The 19,214-nt window shown below is 38.0% G+C and overlaps 1 protein-coding gene across 4 annotated transcripts in view; it reads left to right on the top strand.

The window, feature by feature from the left end:
* Positions 1-19,214, top strand: part of LOC108392921 (cell surface glycoprotein CD200 receptor 1-like) — a 48,384-nt gene that overhangs the window by 12,470 nt on the left and 16,700 nt on the right. For 3 of the 4 annotated variants that reach the window (XM_073231686.1, XM_073231684.1, XM_073231683.1), the window contains exons 2-6: positions 11,719-11,801; positions 15,358-15,417; positions 16,339-16,534; positions 16,930-17,247; positions 17,372-17,620. In XM_073231686.1, the coding sequence (XP_073087787.1) occupies positions 16,516-16,534; positions 16,930-17,247; positions 17,372-17,620 (586 nt within the window). In that variant the 5' untranslated portion in view covers positions 11,719-11,801; positions 15,358-15,417; positions 16,339-16,515. Of the gene's footprint in view, positions 1-11,718; positions 11,802-15,357; positions 15,418-15,443; positions 15,790-16,338; positions 16,535-16,929; positions 17,248-17,371; positions 17,621-19,214 lie in introns of those variants that run through there. The other variant, XM_073231685.1, reaches the window with a different exon arrangement.

A 19,214-nucleotide genomic window follows, 5' to 3' on the forward strand; every position in this document is an offset into this window, starting at 1 on the left:
TTTTTAGTTTGATGTAGTCCCACTTGTTCATTTTTTATTTTGTTTCCTTGGTCTGAGGATATTGGCCAGGAAAAAAATTGCTCATGCTTATGTTCAAGAAGTTTCTGCCTATGTTTTCTTCTAAGAGTGTTATGGTTTCATGTTTACATTTAGGCCTTTAATTATTTCAGGTTTACCTTGTGTATGGTGTAAACACTACTCCAGTTTCATTCTCTTGCATGCAGCTGTCCAGTTTTCCCAACATCAGTTATTGAAGAGATTTTCTTTTCCACATTGTATATTCATGGCTCTTTTATCATATAGTAATTGACCATATATGGATGGGCTTATTTCTGGGCTCTCTATTCTATTCCATTGATTTATGGGTCTGTTCTTGTGCCAGTACCATACTGTTTTGATTGCTGTAGCTTTGTAGTATAGCTTGAAGTCAGGGAGCATAATCCCCCCAGCTTTGTTTTTCTTTCTCAGGACCACATTGGCTATTTAGGGTGTTTTGTGGTTCCATATGAATTTTAGAACTATTCTAGTTCATTGAAAAAAATGCTGTTGGAATTTTGATTGGGATTGCATTAAAGGTTTAAATTGCTCTGGGCAGGATCACCATTTTGATAATATTAATTCTTCCTATCTGTGAGCATGGGATGGATAGATTTCCATTTATTCATGTCTTCTTTAATTTCTTTCATGAGTGTCTTATATAGGTCTTTTCACTTCCTGGTTAGGTTTAATCTTGGGTATTTTATTCTTTTTGATGTAATTATAAATGAAATTGTTTTCCTGATTATTCTTTATGCTAGTTTGTTGTTAGTATATAGGAATGCAACAGATTTCTGTATATTAATTTTGTATCCTGCAACTTTGCCAAACCCAGTTATTAGTTCTAATAGTTTTTTGGTGGAGTTTTAGGGTTTTCTATACATAATATCATGTTATCTGCAAATTGTCAATGATAGTTTTACTTTTTCCTTACCAATTTGGATGCCTTTTATCTTTTCATCCTCTCTGATCGCCATGGTTGGACCTCCAGTACTATGTTGAATAAAAGTTATGAGAGTGGACATCCTTGTCTTGTCCCTGATATTAGAAAAAAATCTTTCAGCTTTTCATCATTGAGTATGTTAGTCATGGGTTTGTTGTATATGGCCTTTATTATGTTGAGGTCTGTTCCCTGTACACCAATTTGTTGAGAGTTTTTCCCATGAATGGATGTTGAATTTTGTCAAATGTTTTTTCAGCATGTATTGAGATAATCATATGGTTTTTATCCTTCCTTTTGTTAATGTGGTGTATCACATTGATTGATTTATCTTATGCAGTTCATTCTTTTAATGCTATGGTAAATGGAATTTTTCTTTAATTTCGTTTTTGGTTTGTTCTAAAATGTAGTGGTATAAAAAACCCTATTTACAATAGCAATAAAAAAGAAAATATTAAAACTATAAATAAGTTTAACAAATGTTCCAGATGTTGGTGAAGACAAAATTTTCTTGATGTACCTTAAAAAATACCTGTATTCATGTACTAGAAGACTCAGTAGTGCTAATGTGTTATTTCTCCCTGGTTAAATCTATATATTCAATGCAATCACAATAAAACTATCAATGGAATATTTTTGTCAGTTTTGACAAGATAATTCTAAAGTTTATATGGCAGCAAATAAAAAACTACCAAAAATAGCCAAGAAAATTCTGGGGAATGAAAAACAAGGGGGAATCACAATGAGAGAGCATTTGTTTTATTAGCTACAAATGCAAATATGTATATTACAATAGTGTGGTAAACTAGGAATAGACACAGAAATTAATACAACAGATTCATAAGTGTATTGGACTTTATTTTAAAGATAAAAACAAAAACTTGAAAAAAATCAGAAAAGCTGGAAATGAATGAATGATATTGGGATACCTGACTACCCACAATAAATAAGTAAACACACTGAAAGAAAGAGAGAGTGGGAAAGATCCTGTCATGATGTAATCCAAATAAATTCCAAACAGATTAAGTAGCAAAATATGAGATAAAACTATGGAAATATTAGACAAAATATTGGGAAATACTTTATAATCTTAGTGTGGGAAGATTTCCTAAGCAAGTTAAAACACCCAGAATCCTACAGAAAAAGGTAAAAAGATTTTACTGGTCAGAAACAAATTGTCTTAGTACAGGTAACATAGAAGTATGTTCTTGGGCAATTGGTCTGTTACTCTCAAGAAAACCTGAAGTTAGACAAGCGAGGTAGGACAACACAAGAAAGCTAAGCAAGGATATGGATTCAGATGGGGGCTAGCTTCAGGAGACTCCACGTGGAGCTCTGGAACAAGAAATGGATCTCAGGGTTGGTTCCATCTTGAGGAAAGGAGTTTATCTTCTGGTACCTCTGTACTGTTCAGTGATGGATGTCAGCTGCAGGAGTAGGTGGGGAGGGGCAGTGTGTATTTTCTCAGATGAGGGAACTCCAATTCCAAAGAGGGAAATCCACCAGAGAAGGAGGGCAGTTGTGAGCTTTTAACAACCAACATTTTCAGCAGATGGGAAATGAGTGCATCTGCCTGATAAAGGGGATCTGGGTGGGGTGCCCAAAGTAACTACAGTTCACATTCTACACCACTCATACCCACTTGTTTGGGGTTTTTTTTTTTTTCATTAATTTGGCTTTATGTAGGCACAGCTTTTTCAGGATTCTTTTGATTAAAATTTGGGAAAACTTACAAAAAGAAGGTAAGGTGACAAACCATAGTCTCTGCTTTTGCAGTTGGTCTGAAAGCCAAAAGCTGATACTTATCAATTCTCTCCCATGGCTAGCAATTCTACTGGCTTTCCTAGTGGGATGGCCACACTCTCACCCCAATGGGTCTGAGACCTGGTTATCAGGTCCTTCTCAGATCATAGTGTCTACACTTATAGACTTGCAGTTTAAACTGGTTATAGGAGTACAAAAAGGCATATTCTTTCCTGTCTCCATTTTATAAAAGCAAGCCTGTCAGGGCCAATAATCCATGCCAATAAAGTAATTCCCTTTTGCACCTGCTAGTCTAGCAAGGGGCAGCTATAGCTTGGAGGAACTCTTACTGTGTTTCGTAGAAGTATCTCCAGTCTAAAACCCTAAGACCCTAGACCACAGAATCTAAATTTACTGGGACTTGGAAGAACAAATTCCCCAAGGAATGATGGTTAATGGTACCACTCCTACTTTTGTTTTAGGTCCATGTATTCTATTTACTGAGAAAACAGAACCATTCTGAAGGATAGTGCCTGAATTTTCATAGGGGATATTTTCCAAACTGTGTCTCCAAGAGGATTTTTCAATGTTGCATGAGGCTAACATTTTTTTCTGGATGAAACCATCTGCCTATTCCAGACCTTCTTGTTTTCCCTAATCTTCCAATTTTGAATCTTTTAGTCTTCTGACCAAAAGCCAAGCCATTTGCCAATGCTCATGAGTTCATCTATTTTCTTACTTAATCACATTTTCCCATAGAAAGCGGATTTACCAGATACACCACACAAAACCTTTTCTACCTCTAGTGTTTTCCCTCACTACTGTTTTTCAGGGCTCAATATGAGCAAAAATCTAGTGCAGCAACTTCCCTTTTGGCTTACATGTACATATCGAGGCAACTCTTCTGTAAGCTGAGCTTGGGTTTTGGTTGTAGGGAACTCCCTGTGAGGACTTAGATGTGAGCTGGAGATATATCAGTGCAAGAGTGGTGTATGAGGTGCGGCTCTGGCCCATTTGTTCACTCAGGTCACTTGCTCCTCTTGATTCTCTCCAGCCCGATCCCAGATGTATCACCTCTACTTTGCAATGGATTGCTGCTGGGCGCATTTGACTTTATGACTCTTTGGGTCTGATCGTACCCAACTTATGACAGTATGTTCTGGGTGCAGTGTCACTTCATATCCCATGATTAGATGCTCAGTCTCTATCAGGGCTCCATGGTATATCATAAGCTGATTTTCAAAAAGCAAATGTTGCTCTGCTTTTGATGATATGGCTTTGCTCCAGAACTCTATTTGCACTGTGACTGTCCTATTGGACTTGTCTGAGATGCTACATAGCATCTTTCTCAACTGCAGCATTCTTTAGTATCATGAGATCTATTTGGTTTTATGGACTTAGTTTGAAGGTTGGTGTACTGCATTGTGTATCTGCTATACTTATTTCTTGGTTTGGGGCCTACTCAAAACTAGCAGCCTTCTATGCCACCCTATAAGTGAGTCACAGTAATAGTCTCAAATGCGAAACATGCTGCCTCCAAAACCAAATGTTGTCCTACTTAGTGGTAGGAAAGAACTTAAATAATGTGTCCTTTACTTTAGCGATGTCATGATAGATACAAAATAATGGGTTGCTATAAACTTCCCCAATGTGTTAGGCCCTGGATCTTTGTAGAATTTATCTTTCACCTCTAGGACGCATGTGATTTTCCATGGTATCCATAATATCTGCCATGGATGAAACCATCCACATGGTCACAAGTCCTTTAGGGAAGGACTAAGGGAGTGACTATTATAGTGGTCCTCAGATGCCTGGAGGTCACCAAGACCCTTTCAGTGGGTCCAACAAGTAAAAATTATTTTTACAATAATAATACAATGATACTATTTTCCTTTCTTACTGTGCTGACATTTCGACTGACTGTGCAGTAGAAATGTTGGTTAAAACGTCTTGTCCCTGGGATGGATGGCAGAATAGGAGTTTCCAGTGCTCAAATTCCCACAGAAACACCAATTTAACTTAATTTAATGTATTTTTTATAATTTTTTTCAATTTTTTAATTGAAATATGGTTGATATACAATGTTATACTGGTTTTAGATGTATAACAGTGATTTAACAATTATATACATTACTAATGCTTACCCCAATAACTAATATAGTTACCATCTGTCAACATACAAAGAAATTACAATATTTTTGGCTGTATTTCTGATGCTATACTTCCATCCACATGACTAACTTACTTTATAAGTAAAGTTTGTACCTCTTTATCACCTTCTACCTATTTCACCCGTACCCAAAGTCCCCTTCCTCTATGGCAACCAAGAGTCCATTCTCTTTTGGTTATGTGTCTACAGAAATAACAATTTTAACAACTGCATGAGAATGAGAATAGCTTTATGGCAGCCTGGGAGTCCAGACGACACAATGCATCACCACAATGAAGCAAAGAATAAAGAACAGACACATTGAAGACAGTAAGAAGGGCTTCACTTTCCCCACATCACTCCTTCCCCAAGGCAGCCCAGCTCAGTGCCAAGAGAGGATCCCTCAGCCTGGGTCTTCTCCCATGAGGCCAGTGAGAGCATAATGAGCACCCAGCTTCGCCAACCTTGAAAGCTTGAAACACCATGTGAGGAAAGAAATGGTCCTGTGACTTGGTTTTCCTTATGTAAAGTACCAGGATATATTTCCACAGATTTCAATGTGTTGAAATAAATTTCAGTGTTATTTAGTGTTCTGCTTTTTTTAAAGTAGTGACTTCAAATGTTGAATAACAATGAAGATGACAGGTAAAGATAGAAAGACCATGATAAGCAGTAAGAATGGCTTCTGACTAGCACAGAGGCCTCAAGTCCTATAGAGAAATGTCAAAATAAAAATAAAAATTAAACTATACCACATGATTCTCTTTCGAAGCTACACAATCATATTATTAGAGCACAGCTGAACATTTTTGGCTATAGTTTTGCCCCAATTCAAGCATTCTGTTAGCTCAAAATTCAAATATTAGACTTCTTACTGCTTTGTTTGCATTCTTCCAAAAAACTGCAAATGAATGAAAGGCCAGGAAATCATTAACTTTTCATCTTCACACATTAGAAATAATAAATAAATCTTAATAACTGTATTAACTATTTAAGTATGGCCTGATCCATGTTCTGTTTTGGTTCATAACAGTTACTGAACGAGAGGTTTTATTGGGAATGGTGAAATACCAGAAATACATATCTCTAATGTTTTTGGTTAGTAAAGCACAGCAGAGCACAGGATTTTAGAAGACAGATAAAAACTGTTTCACAAGAAGCCCATGTGCTGTTTCTGAGAGCCTTTGTCCCCTCCCTGGAGGAAGCCTTTGGAGTGTGGGTTTGCACAGTCATGCCTACACATTGTGCATGGTGTGGGTGGTGCGTGCTTGCTCAGGCATATGACAGTGATGATTTGGGAAAGGAAACTTCTGGTGCTCAAAGTGAGTAAGAAATTTCATAAGTAGTAAAATCACAAAGCAATCTTCTACTGCTGGGTTTGACTTAGATGGGAAAGGTTTTTTGAAACATCATGTTCAGTGTTAAAGGCTTTTTGTTTGTATTTTCTTTTGTGCTTGTAATGTTGTAATGTTACATATGTTAATAGCTGATGTTTCTGATATTATTTTTAATTAAATTGAGGGATAAATTATGTACAATTAGCTGCATCCAAAGGTCCAATTTGATGAGTTTTGGCATTTGTGAAATCATCGTCACAACAGGACACAAAAGTCCTCCAGGTGTATTTGCAGTCCATCCTGTCTTCATCCCCATCTGCAGGCAACCACTGATCTGCTATTTGTCACCTAGATTAGTTAGCATTTTCTCTTAGTAGTCCCCTTTCTTGTAGTATGTAATTTGCACTCCTTGAGTTTGCCTGGTTTCACTCAACAGAATGATTTTGAGGTTCCATCAGTGTTGTGTGTTCCTTTTTGTTGCTGAGTAGTTTTCCATTGTGTGGATAATTTGTCCATTTCTCTCTTAATTGGCTTTTGAGTTTTGTCCAGCTTTTACCTGGTGATTGAATCTGCAATAAACATTCATTCAAACATTTTTGGTGTATTTTTTCCTTTCTTTTGAGTAAATCCCTAGGATTGGAATTGCCAGGTTTTATGGTGGGTATATGTTTGGCGTCAGAAAAGAACTGCCGGAAATTTTTCAGTGTAGTTATACAATTTTATCTTCCCACTAGTAATGTATGAGAGTTCCAATTGTTTTACAGTTTTACATTCTTGCCAATATGTATGCTCAGTCTGTTTGATTTTAGCCATGCTTATAGGTATGTAATCATTATTGCACCATGATTTTAATCTGTATTTAAATCTGTTACTAATTTTGAACATTTTTTATGTATTTATTGGCCATTTGAGTGTTTTTTTAGGTGAGCCATCCAAATTCTTTGCCTGTTTTTTTAAATTGATTATTTAAACTATTAAATTTTTTAAATTATTGAATTTGTAAAAATTCTTCACATATTCTACATAGCAGTTAATTTGTTAGATACACATATTATAATTATTTTCTCCTATTCTGTAGGTGTCTTCAATTTCTTTTCAGGAAGTTTTTTATTTGATGATGTTCAGTTTATTAAATTTTATTACATGGTTAATATTTTTGTATCCTAAGAAATGTTTTTGTATATGCCCAAGTCTCAGAGATTATCTTCTATGTATTACATGTTTTACTTCTAAGTGTTACAGCCTTAACATTTACACTAAAGTCAATAATTCAGTTTAAGATAATTTCTTACATCTATTGTGCTAAGTGTTGAAGTTATTCCATGATCAGCTGTTGAAAAGACTTTTATTTTCCCTCTAAATTGTCCTGACACCTGTTCTGAAAATCAATAGACTATATTTGTGTAAGTCTATTTTGAGATTTTCTATTTTGTTCAATTGAATTATGTGTCTGTCCTTTAGCCAATGCCAGACTGCCTTACATGAGTTCTGAGTAAATGTTGCCTAGAGGAAGCATTCTGAGCATTATTAGTTATTTTCAATTTTCCAGTCTTCAGATCTTGGTTATATTGTTCCAGAAATTTCAATTAGATTAATATCAATTAGGTTAATGATAGTTACATTAGCAATTATCTATTGTTATGTAAGGCTTGCTCCTAACCCTAGTAGCAGTAAGGGAATATGTATTTTAAACGATAAAATTTAATATGAGTTGATGCTGATACTTTTGATTCAAATTTAAGACTCATGGTTTTTATTTACATTTATTCACTTTACACCTATATATATCTTTTCTCCCAGACTGAAAAATTGAAAGATATGAACATAATAACTCCTTTTGTTTATCCCACAAAACATATACAACAATTTGAGAGTGAAAATACCAAACACTACCACCAACAATATGACTACTGAAAATCGTTTGACTTATTTTTGCAATTATTTTTGTCATTTCTTATAAAGCCCTAGAAATTTACAAATTACTGTGTTTTGAAAGTTCCTCTCTATGTGGTTTTGCAACCAACTTTACATGCAGTTAGAGTCATTTGTTTCATTTTGCGTTATAGTTTTATTGTTTTCAAGTAATTTTATCATGTTTTATAATTATATAAAATGGTTACATTGATCCAAAGTTAAATCTATATAATCAAGTATATTTAGAGAATCTTTTATCTATTCCTGTTACCATTTTATCTTTTCAGTTTAGAAGTTATGAGCAAGAAAAGAAAGAACACACACACACACACACACACACACTTATTCCTCCCATCATGTCTTAGATTAACAGTAGCATCCAGTGTACACTTTTACGTGTTCTATTTCATTTTCTGAACAATATATCCTGGAGATCACACTATAATTTTAAAGAGTTTCTGTGTACTTCATTTTGTGAATGTACACTAGTTTAAACATCTAATCTCCTGTAGGTGGCTATTTGGGTTACTTCCAAATATCTTGTATTACAATGTTGTAATGTAAAGGAGTGCAGAGAGCATTAAGAGTCAGGAAAAAGAACTAATAAAACTTAGCTAAACCTTAACAGCAGACCATTCCGGAATAGTAAGAGATTCAATGTCTAAACTTAGAGAGAGACCAGATCAAAGGAAGAGAGAGCGAGAGGCCAGCCAAGGGCTATTTGAATCCTAGTTTACTAAATCCCCATGGTTTACAACCCTGATATCCACCCTGGCAGGGCCCTTGCTTATTTTTATACTGCTTCTCACTTTAGGTCCCTGTATCTTAAACCGGCTAATAGCCTTTGTTAGGGAAAGAGTGAGTGCTGTTCAGGTGCTAATGCTGAGACCGCAGTATCATTCACTCACACAGCAGGAAGAAACAAACATTCCATGATTGGAATGGTCAAAGGAAAGTGGGGAAATGTAGAATCTAAGCATTAGTAAGATTAGTAAATTAGCATAAGCATAGCCATCTTAGAAACCTAGAAACCATTTTCTGAGAGTGTGACTCAAAGGAAAAACAAACAAACAAACAAACAAAAAAAAAAAAAACCCTGGGCCTGGGTAAGGCCTTGAAAAACCAGTTAATCATGAGCACCGGGTGGTGGGTAGCTGTGACCCTTGGTCAGCTAACCTTGGTCAGTAAATCTTACATACCAAGCTTATCGTGCAGAACCTCCCTAACCATTGAGGAGTAGTCTTACCCTGCCCTTGCTTAACCCCAGGATATATGTCTTGCAAGAATAATGTATAGTTATAGAAAATTGCTATGAGTTAAGTGCTTTGAAATTGCTATATAAACCCTTGGCTCTGAGTGCTCGGGGTCCTTGTTGAGACCCGCTGCATCGGGCTGACTTGGACCTCAGCTAGCTAGCTGAATAAAGACTTTGCTTGAATTTACATCTCTATGCCTGTGTAGTTTGTTCTCTGGGGAAGCCTCGGAAGCCTGGACCCTAACAGTAATGAATAATCTAATGCATGTATTCTTCTACTACTGTTGCCTGTGTTACTTTGAAATAGATTCTGAGAAGTGGTATTTCTGGGTCAAAAAGAAAAAGCATGTGTAATTTTGCTATATAGTGTCAAACTTTCCTCTATCAAAGTTGTAACATTTCACATTCCTACCAGCAGCATTCCTATGTCTCCACAGCTTTGCAAAGAGTATTGTCAAAATTTTGGATTTTAGCTATCTTATAGGGGAGAAATGATGTTTCTACATAGTCTTAACTTGCATTTCTTTTACCATGAACGATGTTGGGTATCTTTTCATATGACTAAGAGACATTTGTACTTATTTTTCCATAAAGTAACTGTCCATAGCTATAGTCCCACTTGCTATAGGATTGTGTTGACCTTTATTTATTTTTAACCCAGCTTGAATCAGTCACATGCCAGGGAGGTGTGCAAACCACTCTTCTAAGCCTTGAGGATACAGAATGAAGAACAAAGAAAAAAGTCCCTACCCTCAAAGAGCTTGACCTCCAATAGCCTGGCCATACCTCAAATATGGTATGGCCGGGAATTTTGGAAATTTTCTCAAATCCTTGTCTTCTGCTTAATTATTCCCATTCAGATGCAGAATTCATAATGCTTGTGTCCATATGGCATTCTAATCCCGATTGATTCTATGGACTTGCCATTTGATGCGCATTTTCAGACCTTTGTCTCTCAACGTCCACAAAGACATGGCCTGGATTTCTTCACCAGTTCTCCCAATTTGAGTTAGTTTGGGTAGTGTATTGACTCTAGCATATTTCTTAGGAATCAACCTTTGGTTTCTACTTACGGCAGTAAGACGTACTTGCACAAGAACAAATGGGCAAGTGGAGCAGGTTACTAGATGGGGCCTTGGACAAACTGCTTCATCACTATGAAGCTACTGATCTTTATCTGTAAGATGAGGATGGTAATACCTGTCACTATGGAGAGATCAAAACAAATAACAATTGCAAATTACCAAAAATCTGTTCCTCATTAAGCACTCAAAATACATTATTTTAAAAAAATGTTATTAAAGAAAGTGGTAGCTAAGAGAAGCAGTGAAATCAAAATTTCTCCAGAAAAATACTTTCCATTAAAATTTACCCTAAAATGTTTCTCTTTGTTGGTCCGATATGCCCACTGTAGATGCACTAGACACGTCTCATTTCCTTGTGAACACTTCCTAGGAGTTTTGTGCTTTGCATTAGAGGCCGCCAATATCCAGTGCCAACTCTATGCACACATCTGGTTGTTCTCACTTAATGGTGCTACTGAACTATTTGTAGTTCTTTGAAAATCCCACGTGGCTTCATGCATTCTTCTAAATGCCATTCTTCTTGTGTGCCTAAAGATTTCCTTCTCTTCCTAGAAAACTCTTCATCAACTTAGATCCAGCGCAAATATCATCAATTACAGGGAGTCTTTCCTAATCTTTCAACCTGCTCCCTTAGAATTAAACATCTCATCTTTTTAACTTCTGGACACTATGTATTCTTCTATCATCACTCTAAAAACTGCACTGTAATTGTTTGCATAGCTGTTTCCTCACTGGGACCTCAGGCTCTTGGAGAGAAGAGGGCATTGTTAATTGTGATGTCTATATGACTACTAAATACTTTGCCTGGAGTTGCAGGTCAAAAGATGTTTATCATCAATTTGCCCTTAGAGCTGGTCCTATAAAATCTACTCATACTAAGCAGTTGTCTATATGCTGTGATTTCAATAATACTTGGGAAAACCCCTTTGTATCCCTTACTAGTATCCAATCAATGCATCACTACTAAACTTTTTCTGTCTGCTCACTAGTGCATTAATATTTGTGACTGGTGGTAAAACTCTCTCTTTCCCAGGATAGTGGTGACTGGCCCTTTAGCCTTAAAGCAGGGGTATGAGTAACAGGTGTGAAGTTCACATCAACAGGTCATACTGGGGCAGATTGTTCTGAGACTTTTGCTTGCCTGTCATAATTCATGTTTTCATTGGCAACTGTGATCCAAAGCGGCCTGAAGAATGTGAAAAAAATATGATTTTCACCAGGAGTTAGAAATTCTAATGTGTATTCCTCTCTCCTCTCAGGTGTCTTTTCAGAAAGCATACTCACAGGAACAGAAGGTCCTGCTAAAGCACACAGCAAACGGCCAAGGACAATTACAGTTTGGGTAATACTCATCTCTTAATGATCATTCTAATACAAGACTAGTGATGCTGGTATAGTTTTTACATCTTAGGATCTTGAATTATTTAGTATGGATTTATAAATTATATGCTCTAAAATTATTTAAATAAAGTATTCCTTGTGTTTAAGAGTGTTGGTAAGTTTTTCATTCTGAAGTTATTTCTGTTCTTTATTTTGTACCTATTTCAAGAATGTTACTGCTATGCAAATGAATGGCATATCGAAATTTGTTTTCATTCAATTTTTGAAACAGGCTACTATTCTGGAGAACTTAAAAAAAATAGCCTTAGGAGAAGTTGGTAATTTATTTTGTGCATCCCTCATCCAGTCCTACTGTCTCCCAAATTGTTGTTGCCATTATAGTTAACTTTTACTTTATATTAAAAAAATTATATCTATCTGGCTATCTGTCTCAGATTGAGCACTTCATTGAAAAATAATTCCAATGATTTCAAAATGTATTCTTGGACTTAATAAATATCTTTTCTAAGTACACTGAATTATTCACCATCTAGAAAAATTAGATTTCAGGTCAACTACAGAATAAAAAAGTGACATAACTATATAAGCTGTGAATCCCAGGGTGAGACATTGCATTAGTGTCATGGGTTGAGTGGTGGCCCCCCGAAAAGTTATGTCTCATTGGAACCTCTTAATGTGGAAAAAGGGTCTTTTGAGAGGTAATTAAGCTAAGACTTTTGAGACACAATCACCCCGGATTACAGTGGGCCCTAAGTCCAAAACCAAGTGTCCTTAGAAGAGAAGAGAAGACACAGGAGAGAAGGAATGTGAGGACAGACGCTGAGACTGCCCTGACACATCTACATGCCAAGGAGCCCCAAGGATGGCCGGCAGCCCCCAAACCTGGAAGATGCAGGAAGGATTCTTCCCAGAGCCTTTGGAAGGAACATGGCCCTGCTGACACCTTGATTTCAGACTTTTGGCTTTAGAAATATTGGAGAATAAATTTCTATTGTTTTAATGGACCAAGTTTGTGGGTACATGTTGAGGCAGCCCTAGGCAACTAATACAATGAGTAATTAAGTTACTTTTCTATATAAATAGAGTTTAAAAAACACAACTCACATTTGTTTCAGTCTATACAAATGTACATTGTGAAAGAGTTAACAGTGTAAAACTGATGTTAACCATGTAAAACTATTATCTCTCTAAACTTAAAAGAAATTTGGGTTTCATATGAAGAAATTAAAGAAAGAAAGCACAAGACCATTGATTGGAAACTTTAAAGTTTGTTATACTACTTTAAAATATACAAAGCTTCAAGCAAGACTAAGAAGGACACTTTCTATTTTCAATGAAGACACGATATTTGATATGAAAACAGCATACTGTGTCAATGGCAACTAGCTGCCAACTGAGATGGTAAAACTTAAGGTCCCACATATTAGCAATGAACTAAGTTTAAAAAGTGTTTCCATTTACTATAAAATTAATCAGAGGAACACTTTTGAAAAAAAGCATTATTTTTCTTTTCTAAAAAAAACAATTATTTTTCACACTTATGAGTACATCCCAATGTATGGGTTTCATCTTTGGGATGAAAAGTGGCAGGCATCATTTGCTGATTTTTCTCCTCTGGGTGTTCTTTGGGAGAACACAGATTTTGCTTGCCTGTAGGACAGTTTGGTATCTGGCCCTAGAGGCATATTTCTCCATGCCCCTCCACTCTCTGGAATACTGTTATTAAGCAGAAGGTCTTTCCCATACTCCAGCCCACTGGGAGATCATGGAAACACAAAATGCTTGAAGACTTCAGTGGAGTCAATTAAGAGGAAACCACTTAAGGCAAGACCAGGCTCTTCTAGCAGAACCTGACTGTATCCAGATGTTGATTTAGTTATATCTGATAAAGAAAGCACTGTACTTTAAATCAGGAGTCAGCAAACTGTAGCCCATGGGCAAAATCCATCCAAAAAAGAAGTACATATTTTTGTAAAAAGGATTTTGCTGGAGCAAAACCATGCCCGTCCGACTGCATTATAGGCCTTATAGGGCTGCTTTGCTGTTGCTGTAGTGGAGCCTTGAACCGAGACCACATGACCTGCAAAGCTTCAAATGCTCACTCATTGGCCCTTAATGGAGGAAGTTGTGTAGATCCTGATTTTTCTCATCCAGTGCCTTATGCCACCTTTCTTATACCTTTAATTTCTAATAAAACTTGAAATTTTCCTCTTGAGTATTCCAAGTGGAAACCAACAATATCATCATCATAAATACCCACGCCTTAAATTTTCCCACACCACCAACACTCAGTCTTGGAGGTGAATTGAACAATGCAAACAACTCACAGACCTTCGACTCCCTGAGAAGCTGGGTGTGGTGAGAGGGGAGGTGCCTGGGAAGGCCAAGCGGTGTTGTATGCTGTGATAGAGCTTGAAACCTGAAATATCTAAGTCATATCTTGATCTCAGTAAGCCTCAGAGATCAGCTCTGATTTCTGTTTCTGAAAGAGTTTCTTGAGCCCAATATCTGCTAAATTTAATAGTTAGCATTTTACTCTTTGCCTTCCTTCCAGACCAGGCCAATAATACTTAGCTGCAAAAAAAAAAAAAAGCCCATTATCCCCAGGGTAGGTGTGTTACTCAGGGTTCCTCAGAAAAGCAAAACGACTGGATGTGTGTGTGTATATACATATGTGTGTGAAGGGAGAGAACAAAAGACTAATTTTAAGGAAATTTCTCTTGTGATTTTGGAGGCTTCACATGTCTGAAATATGCCAGCTGGGCCAGCAGCCTGGGTACCCAGGGAACAGCTGCAGTTCAAATCCAAAGGCAATTTTCTAGCTGAATTCTCTTCGCTGGGATGTCAGTCTTTTTCTATGAAGGTCTTCAACTGATTGGATGAGGCCCACCTTCAGTTACGGAGGTCAATTTGCTTTACTCATAGTTTACTTATTTAAATGTTAATCTGATCTAAAAAATACCTTCCCCCAAAATTCTAGAGCAATGTTTGGCTAAATAACTGAGGACCATGGCTTAGCCAAGCTGACACATAAAATAACCATCATAGTAGAAAAAATGGGGAAGAAGGAGGGATGAACTATTCTTCTCAGTTCTTGTTCCAAAATTCTTGAGAGGGTACTCTGTGGTTTGTCCAGTTGAGTGGGATTCCCACTGCTGAACCAAACAAGTTTAAATGGGGGTTGGCATCTGGAGAAATGACTGTTACCAGCTGTCTCAGGTGACATGCCGATGAAAGACCATCCACTGTGGCTAAAGAAAGGGTGGCGGTAGGGTTACCTCATAGAAACTATTGTCAAGTACAAAACAAGGTGTCACATAAATAGAAATAATTGATCAATAGCTTCTAAATGTAATTTACAAATGTTAACATGTTTTTCCATTTAATGATGGAATATCTTCTAAGTTCTGTTTTACAAGACTTTTTGTATAATTTAATTATGGATAACTGATCTTCTATCATGGTGCACATGTAAGTTTTTGTGGAGAAATAGTGGCTTGCATTCCATTTAAGTCCCTAAAATTGATTTCATTTCCTTTTCTCTAAATATTTTCTAGCTTTAATAAATAATTCACCTGTGGATGGAGAGCAGAGCAGTTTAGTGGCTCCTGCAGAAGGTAATATGCTTTTTTTTCTTTTTCTTAGAGTCAAGTACCTTAGAAGGGATGGAGTGTGGAAGTTCTTCCCTAGAAGCAAAGCTGATGGTCTGGTCTGAGGGCCAGCCTTCTGCCCGTTTGAAGAATACGGTGGTCTGAAGGCTGTGGTGTGAGGGACCCTGAATGACCTTGTCCCTCCTTCCCCAGCACAGTTCAATTCCATCTGGAGATCATGGAGCTTTCTCTATCAGGCCCTGAGCTTCGCTTATGAAGACAGAAAGATGAGCCAATGAGCTAGACCATCAGAGATCCCCCAGGGAGCTAGTTGTTGAGGGAGCAGCCAGAATGAGCACAGCGCTCCAATCAAGCAGAGGAGATGAGCTCTTGCATCAAGTGGGTCAGGAGTGATGAGGAGGGAGCGGGTCGGCACCAAGGCTCGGAGGAGGCTTCACAGGGGATGTGGCCCGGGAACGGGGTCTTAGGGAAGAGAGTAGTAGTAGACACAAAGTGTTGTGTGGGAGCATCCCAGACCAGGGATCATTGTGAGGACTGACAGAAATGCAGTTGTGCTTGGCGTGTTCTTTCTGCAGGGTGGGCGCAAGGTGGTAAGGGGGTGGTGAGATTGCAAGGTGAGCCAGTTTGGAAAAGAGGGCCTTCAAAGCCAATATAAAGATGTTCATTGTTATCTATCATTTTATGAGTTTTTCTGGCAATGAGAGATTTCTGGAGGTTGTCAGAGTTGAGGGACTCACATCTGTTATAGGATGATGCACTTAGCTGCAGTGTAAGGTATGAAGTGAAGGGGAGAGTTTTAAGGCCGAGACTGAAGTCAGAGGCTTTTGCAGTTATGGGGTGCATGGTGGCGGGGACTCCACTAGGCTGTGGGGATGAGAACACGAAGGAAATGCCCGAAAGACAATGGGAATCTGTCTGTGTGCACAGGGATGGATGAGACTGGAAGGTATTTACAGACAAAGGATGCCGAGCAGATGGGCTATGACTGCTTGGTGTGGAGCAATGTGAGAATAGCCCTGTCTTCTCAGTGACGTAGGAGGTGGAGGTGCCTTATCTGTCACAGAAGGTTACGGAGAATACATTTGCTAGACTGGTTCCAATCCCATGGAGGGACTGACCATTGGTAAGGCATCACAATAGGTATGAGAAGTAGAAGATTAAGATAAGAGCATTCCCGTAATTTAGGATTGTGTTTTCTCATTTATTCATTTCATATATATCAAAACTCCCAAATCAATGAAAAATTCTTAAAATATTTCTCACCCGTATAATATCTACTGTTTACCTGAATACGTAATATTGGAGAAAATGGATTAATTATTGGATTAGGCTTAATATGTTATGTACATTTTGTGAATGTTTAATTTTTATGTAGTTTTGGCATAAGATCATCAGCAAAGTATTCTTCTATACAACTTCATGTGATTATGCTGTGGAAAATTCAACACATGAAGTTATTTATCAAGCTTTTCCTTCCTCATTCTCCTTACATGTGTGTTTGTGTGGGTGCCTGTCCAGCTTACACTTCTCTGTCTGTACCTGTGGATACAAAGGCCGTGCTCTGCTGCCCTCCTATCCTGTTGACAGCGGTGGTGGTAGCAACGTGGGAAATCACCTTCAGAGACAACTCCTCCTGCACCAGAGCCTACAGGAGAGATAACAACGAGACCAAGGACAGTAACTGTACAGACACGAGAATAACCTGGGTCTCCAGACCTGACCAGAATCCTGCCCTTCAGATTGATCCAGTGCCCACCACGCATGATGGGAACTACACGTGTGAAATGGTCACACCCAATGGGAATTTCCGGCATGGATACTACCTCCAAGTGTTAGGTGAGCAGCCTCGTGTAATGTGGTCTGTCAGATAACCAGAACTGGGGCAGGAGCTAATGTCCCTCTCTGTTCCCTGTCCCATGTGTTAGTTAGGATTGAAGCATTTTTCCTTACCTCTCTGCAGTGCCCCCTGAGGTGACCCTGCTTCAGAGTGGGAATGGAACCACAGTGTGCAAGGCGGCTGCAGGGAAGCCGGCTGCACAGATCTCCTGGACCCCAGAGGGGACTTGTGTCACTGAGCAGGAACACTGGGACGATGGCACAGTGACGGTCCAGAGCACCTGTTCCTGGGAGGGCCACCGTGTGCCTAATGTGTCCTGCTCTGTCTCTCATGTGACTGGAAACAAGACTCTGTCCTTAGCACTGGACCCAGGTAAGCACTTGCTTCGTGTAGAGTAGTGAACTTGATGCTCTGCATTTTCTGCCATACAAGATTATGAACAACCAAGTGCAAGGTGACAAAGCCTGTGCTCCTAATTTGAAGATATTTTCTAAAACTAAACTGGATAAAGCATTAGGATGCTAGAGAAATTGTTCATATTCCTTTAACGAGCAGAAGAAATTAATTTAATAACTTTTTACCAGTACGTCCCTAAACATCTTTTCTTCTGTAGCCACAAAAAATTATTTGCTAACTGAGTGATCAATATAGGCTTTTTCTTTGAAATTAATAGTATAAAATATGGATACTTGTATATAATTTAACAGTACTTTTCAGTAAATAGCCAAGAACAGCAATTATTTCCTTACATATTTTTCTATTTCTTGTAATCACCACTTGATCTGTTGCTCCGAGTAAGAGACAATTTTCCTCTCCCTCATTATTTAAAACCAGTTCATCAATTCATTTGCCAAACTGGTAACTGAATGTTAGGTGTTTAAGGCTGGTGATACAAAGATGGAAAAACAAAATCTGTGTCTTCATACGGTTCCATCTAGATCTATGCATTTATCTCCAGTCCCACCTGACTTCCCCTTCTGTAGACCAAACATTCAACCTCTACCCCATATATTTTTTTCCCTTTCCATGTCTTTAGAGGCTTTGCTTCATTAACCATCTTTGCTCTGTTTGGTTCAGTATTGTCTGTTCCACAAGTCCTTTCCCCAAAGCTTATTATATAAACATCCCAGTATAACTCTCATATTTAAAACTAGACACTATGATTCCTCACACTCTTAGTTTTTACCTTTTACTCATACCCATGACTTTTAAAAGAGCGTCTAAACTCATTGTATGACATCTCCTCTTTAACTCACGTGCATCTCTCTGCACAGGGAATGTTCTAACAAAAAGCACTGAGATCTCCTAGCAGCTGAATAAAATAAAAAATATTCATTCTTTGTTCTTGGTTAGCTTCTTTGTAGTATTTGCTATGGTCTCTCCTCTTTTTTCATCTGTTTTTCTCCCATATTCACTGGGTTCTCTGCTTAACTTCCAGTCAGCTTCTTAGTTTTCTTAGATTCCTTTCTGTCTATTCATCCCCCAAAGAAAGGCATTTCTCTGAGTCCTGTCACTGATTCTCTTTTTGCTGTTACCCCTGCTCCCTGAGGGCCATCGTCCAGACCTGGGGCTTCAACCACTGCCTATTCTTGACTCTCATATGTATTTTTAGCCCAGATTTATGTCCTTGGCCACACCATGATCAAAACCGATTTCCGGCTGGACAGCTTCACCAGGATCCTCGAGGGCACCATGCCTATTCCCAGAAAGGAATTCCTGTCCTCCCCCCTTCGTGAGCTCCATACCTATGGTCTGTGTGAATGACTCAAGCCAGAAAATGAAACATCCTACAGCACCACTTTCTTCTTTCCTGTATTCAAAATCAGTCACTATCTTTTATTGATTTTACCTTAAAAGTATTTCTTAAATCTGGACCTTTTTCCCTCCCCACTGCATTAGTTGAGTATGTGACCATCTCACTGAGATTATTACAATGTCCTTGTCACCAGTCTTCTAGCTCCTGCCT

The sequence above is a fragment of the Manis javanica genome, chromosome 3 (assembly GCF_040802235.1).
Source record: "Manis javanica isolate MJ-LG chromosome 3, MJ_LKY, whole genome shotgun sequence".
NCBI lineage: Eukaryota > Metazoa > Chordata > Mammalia > Pholidota > Manidae > Manis > Manis javanica.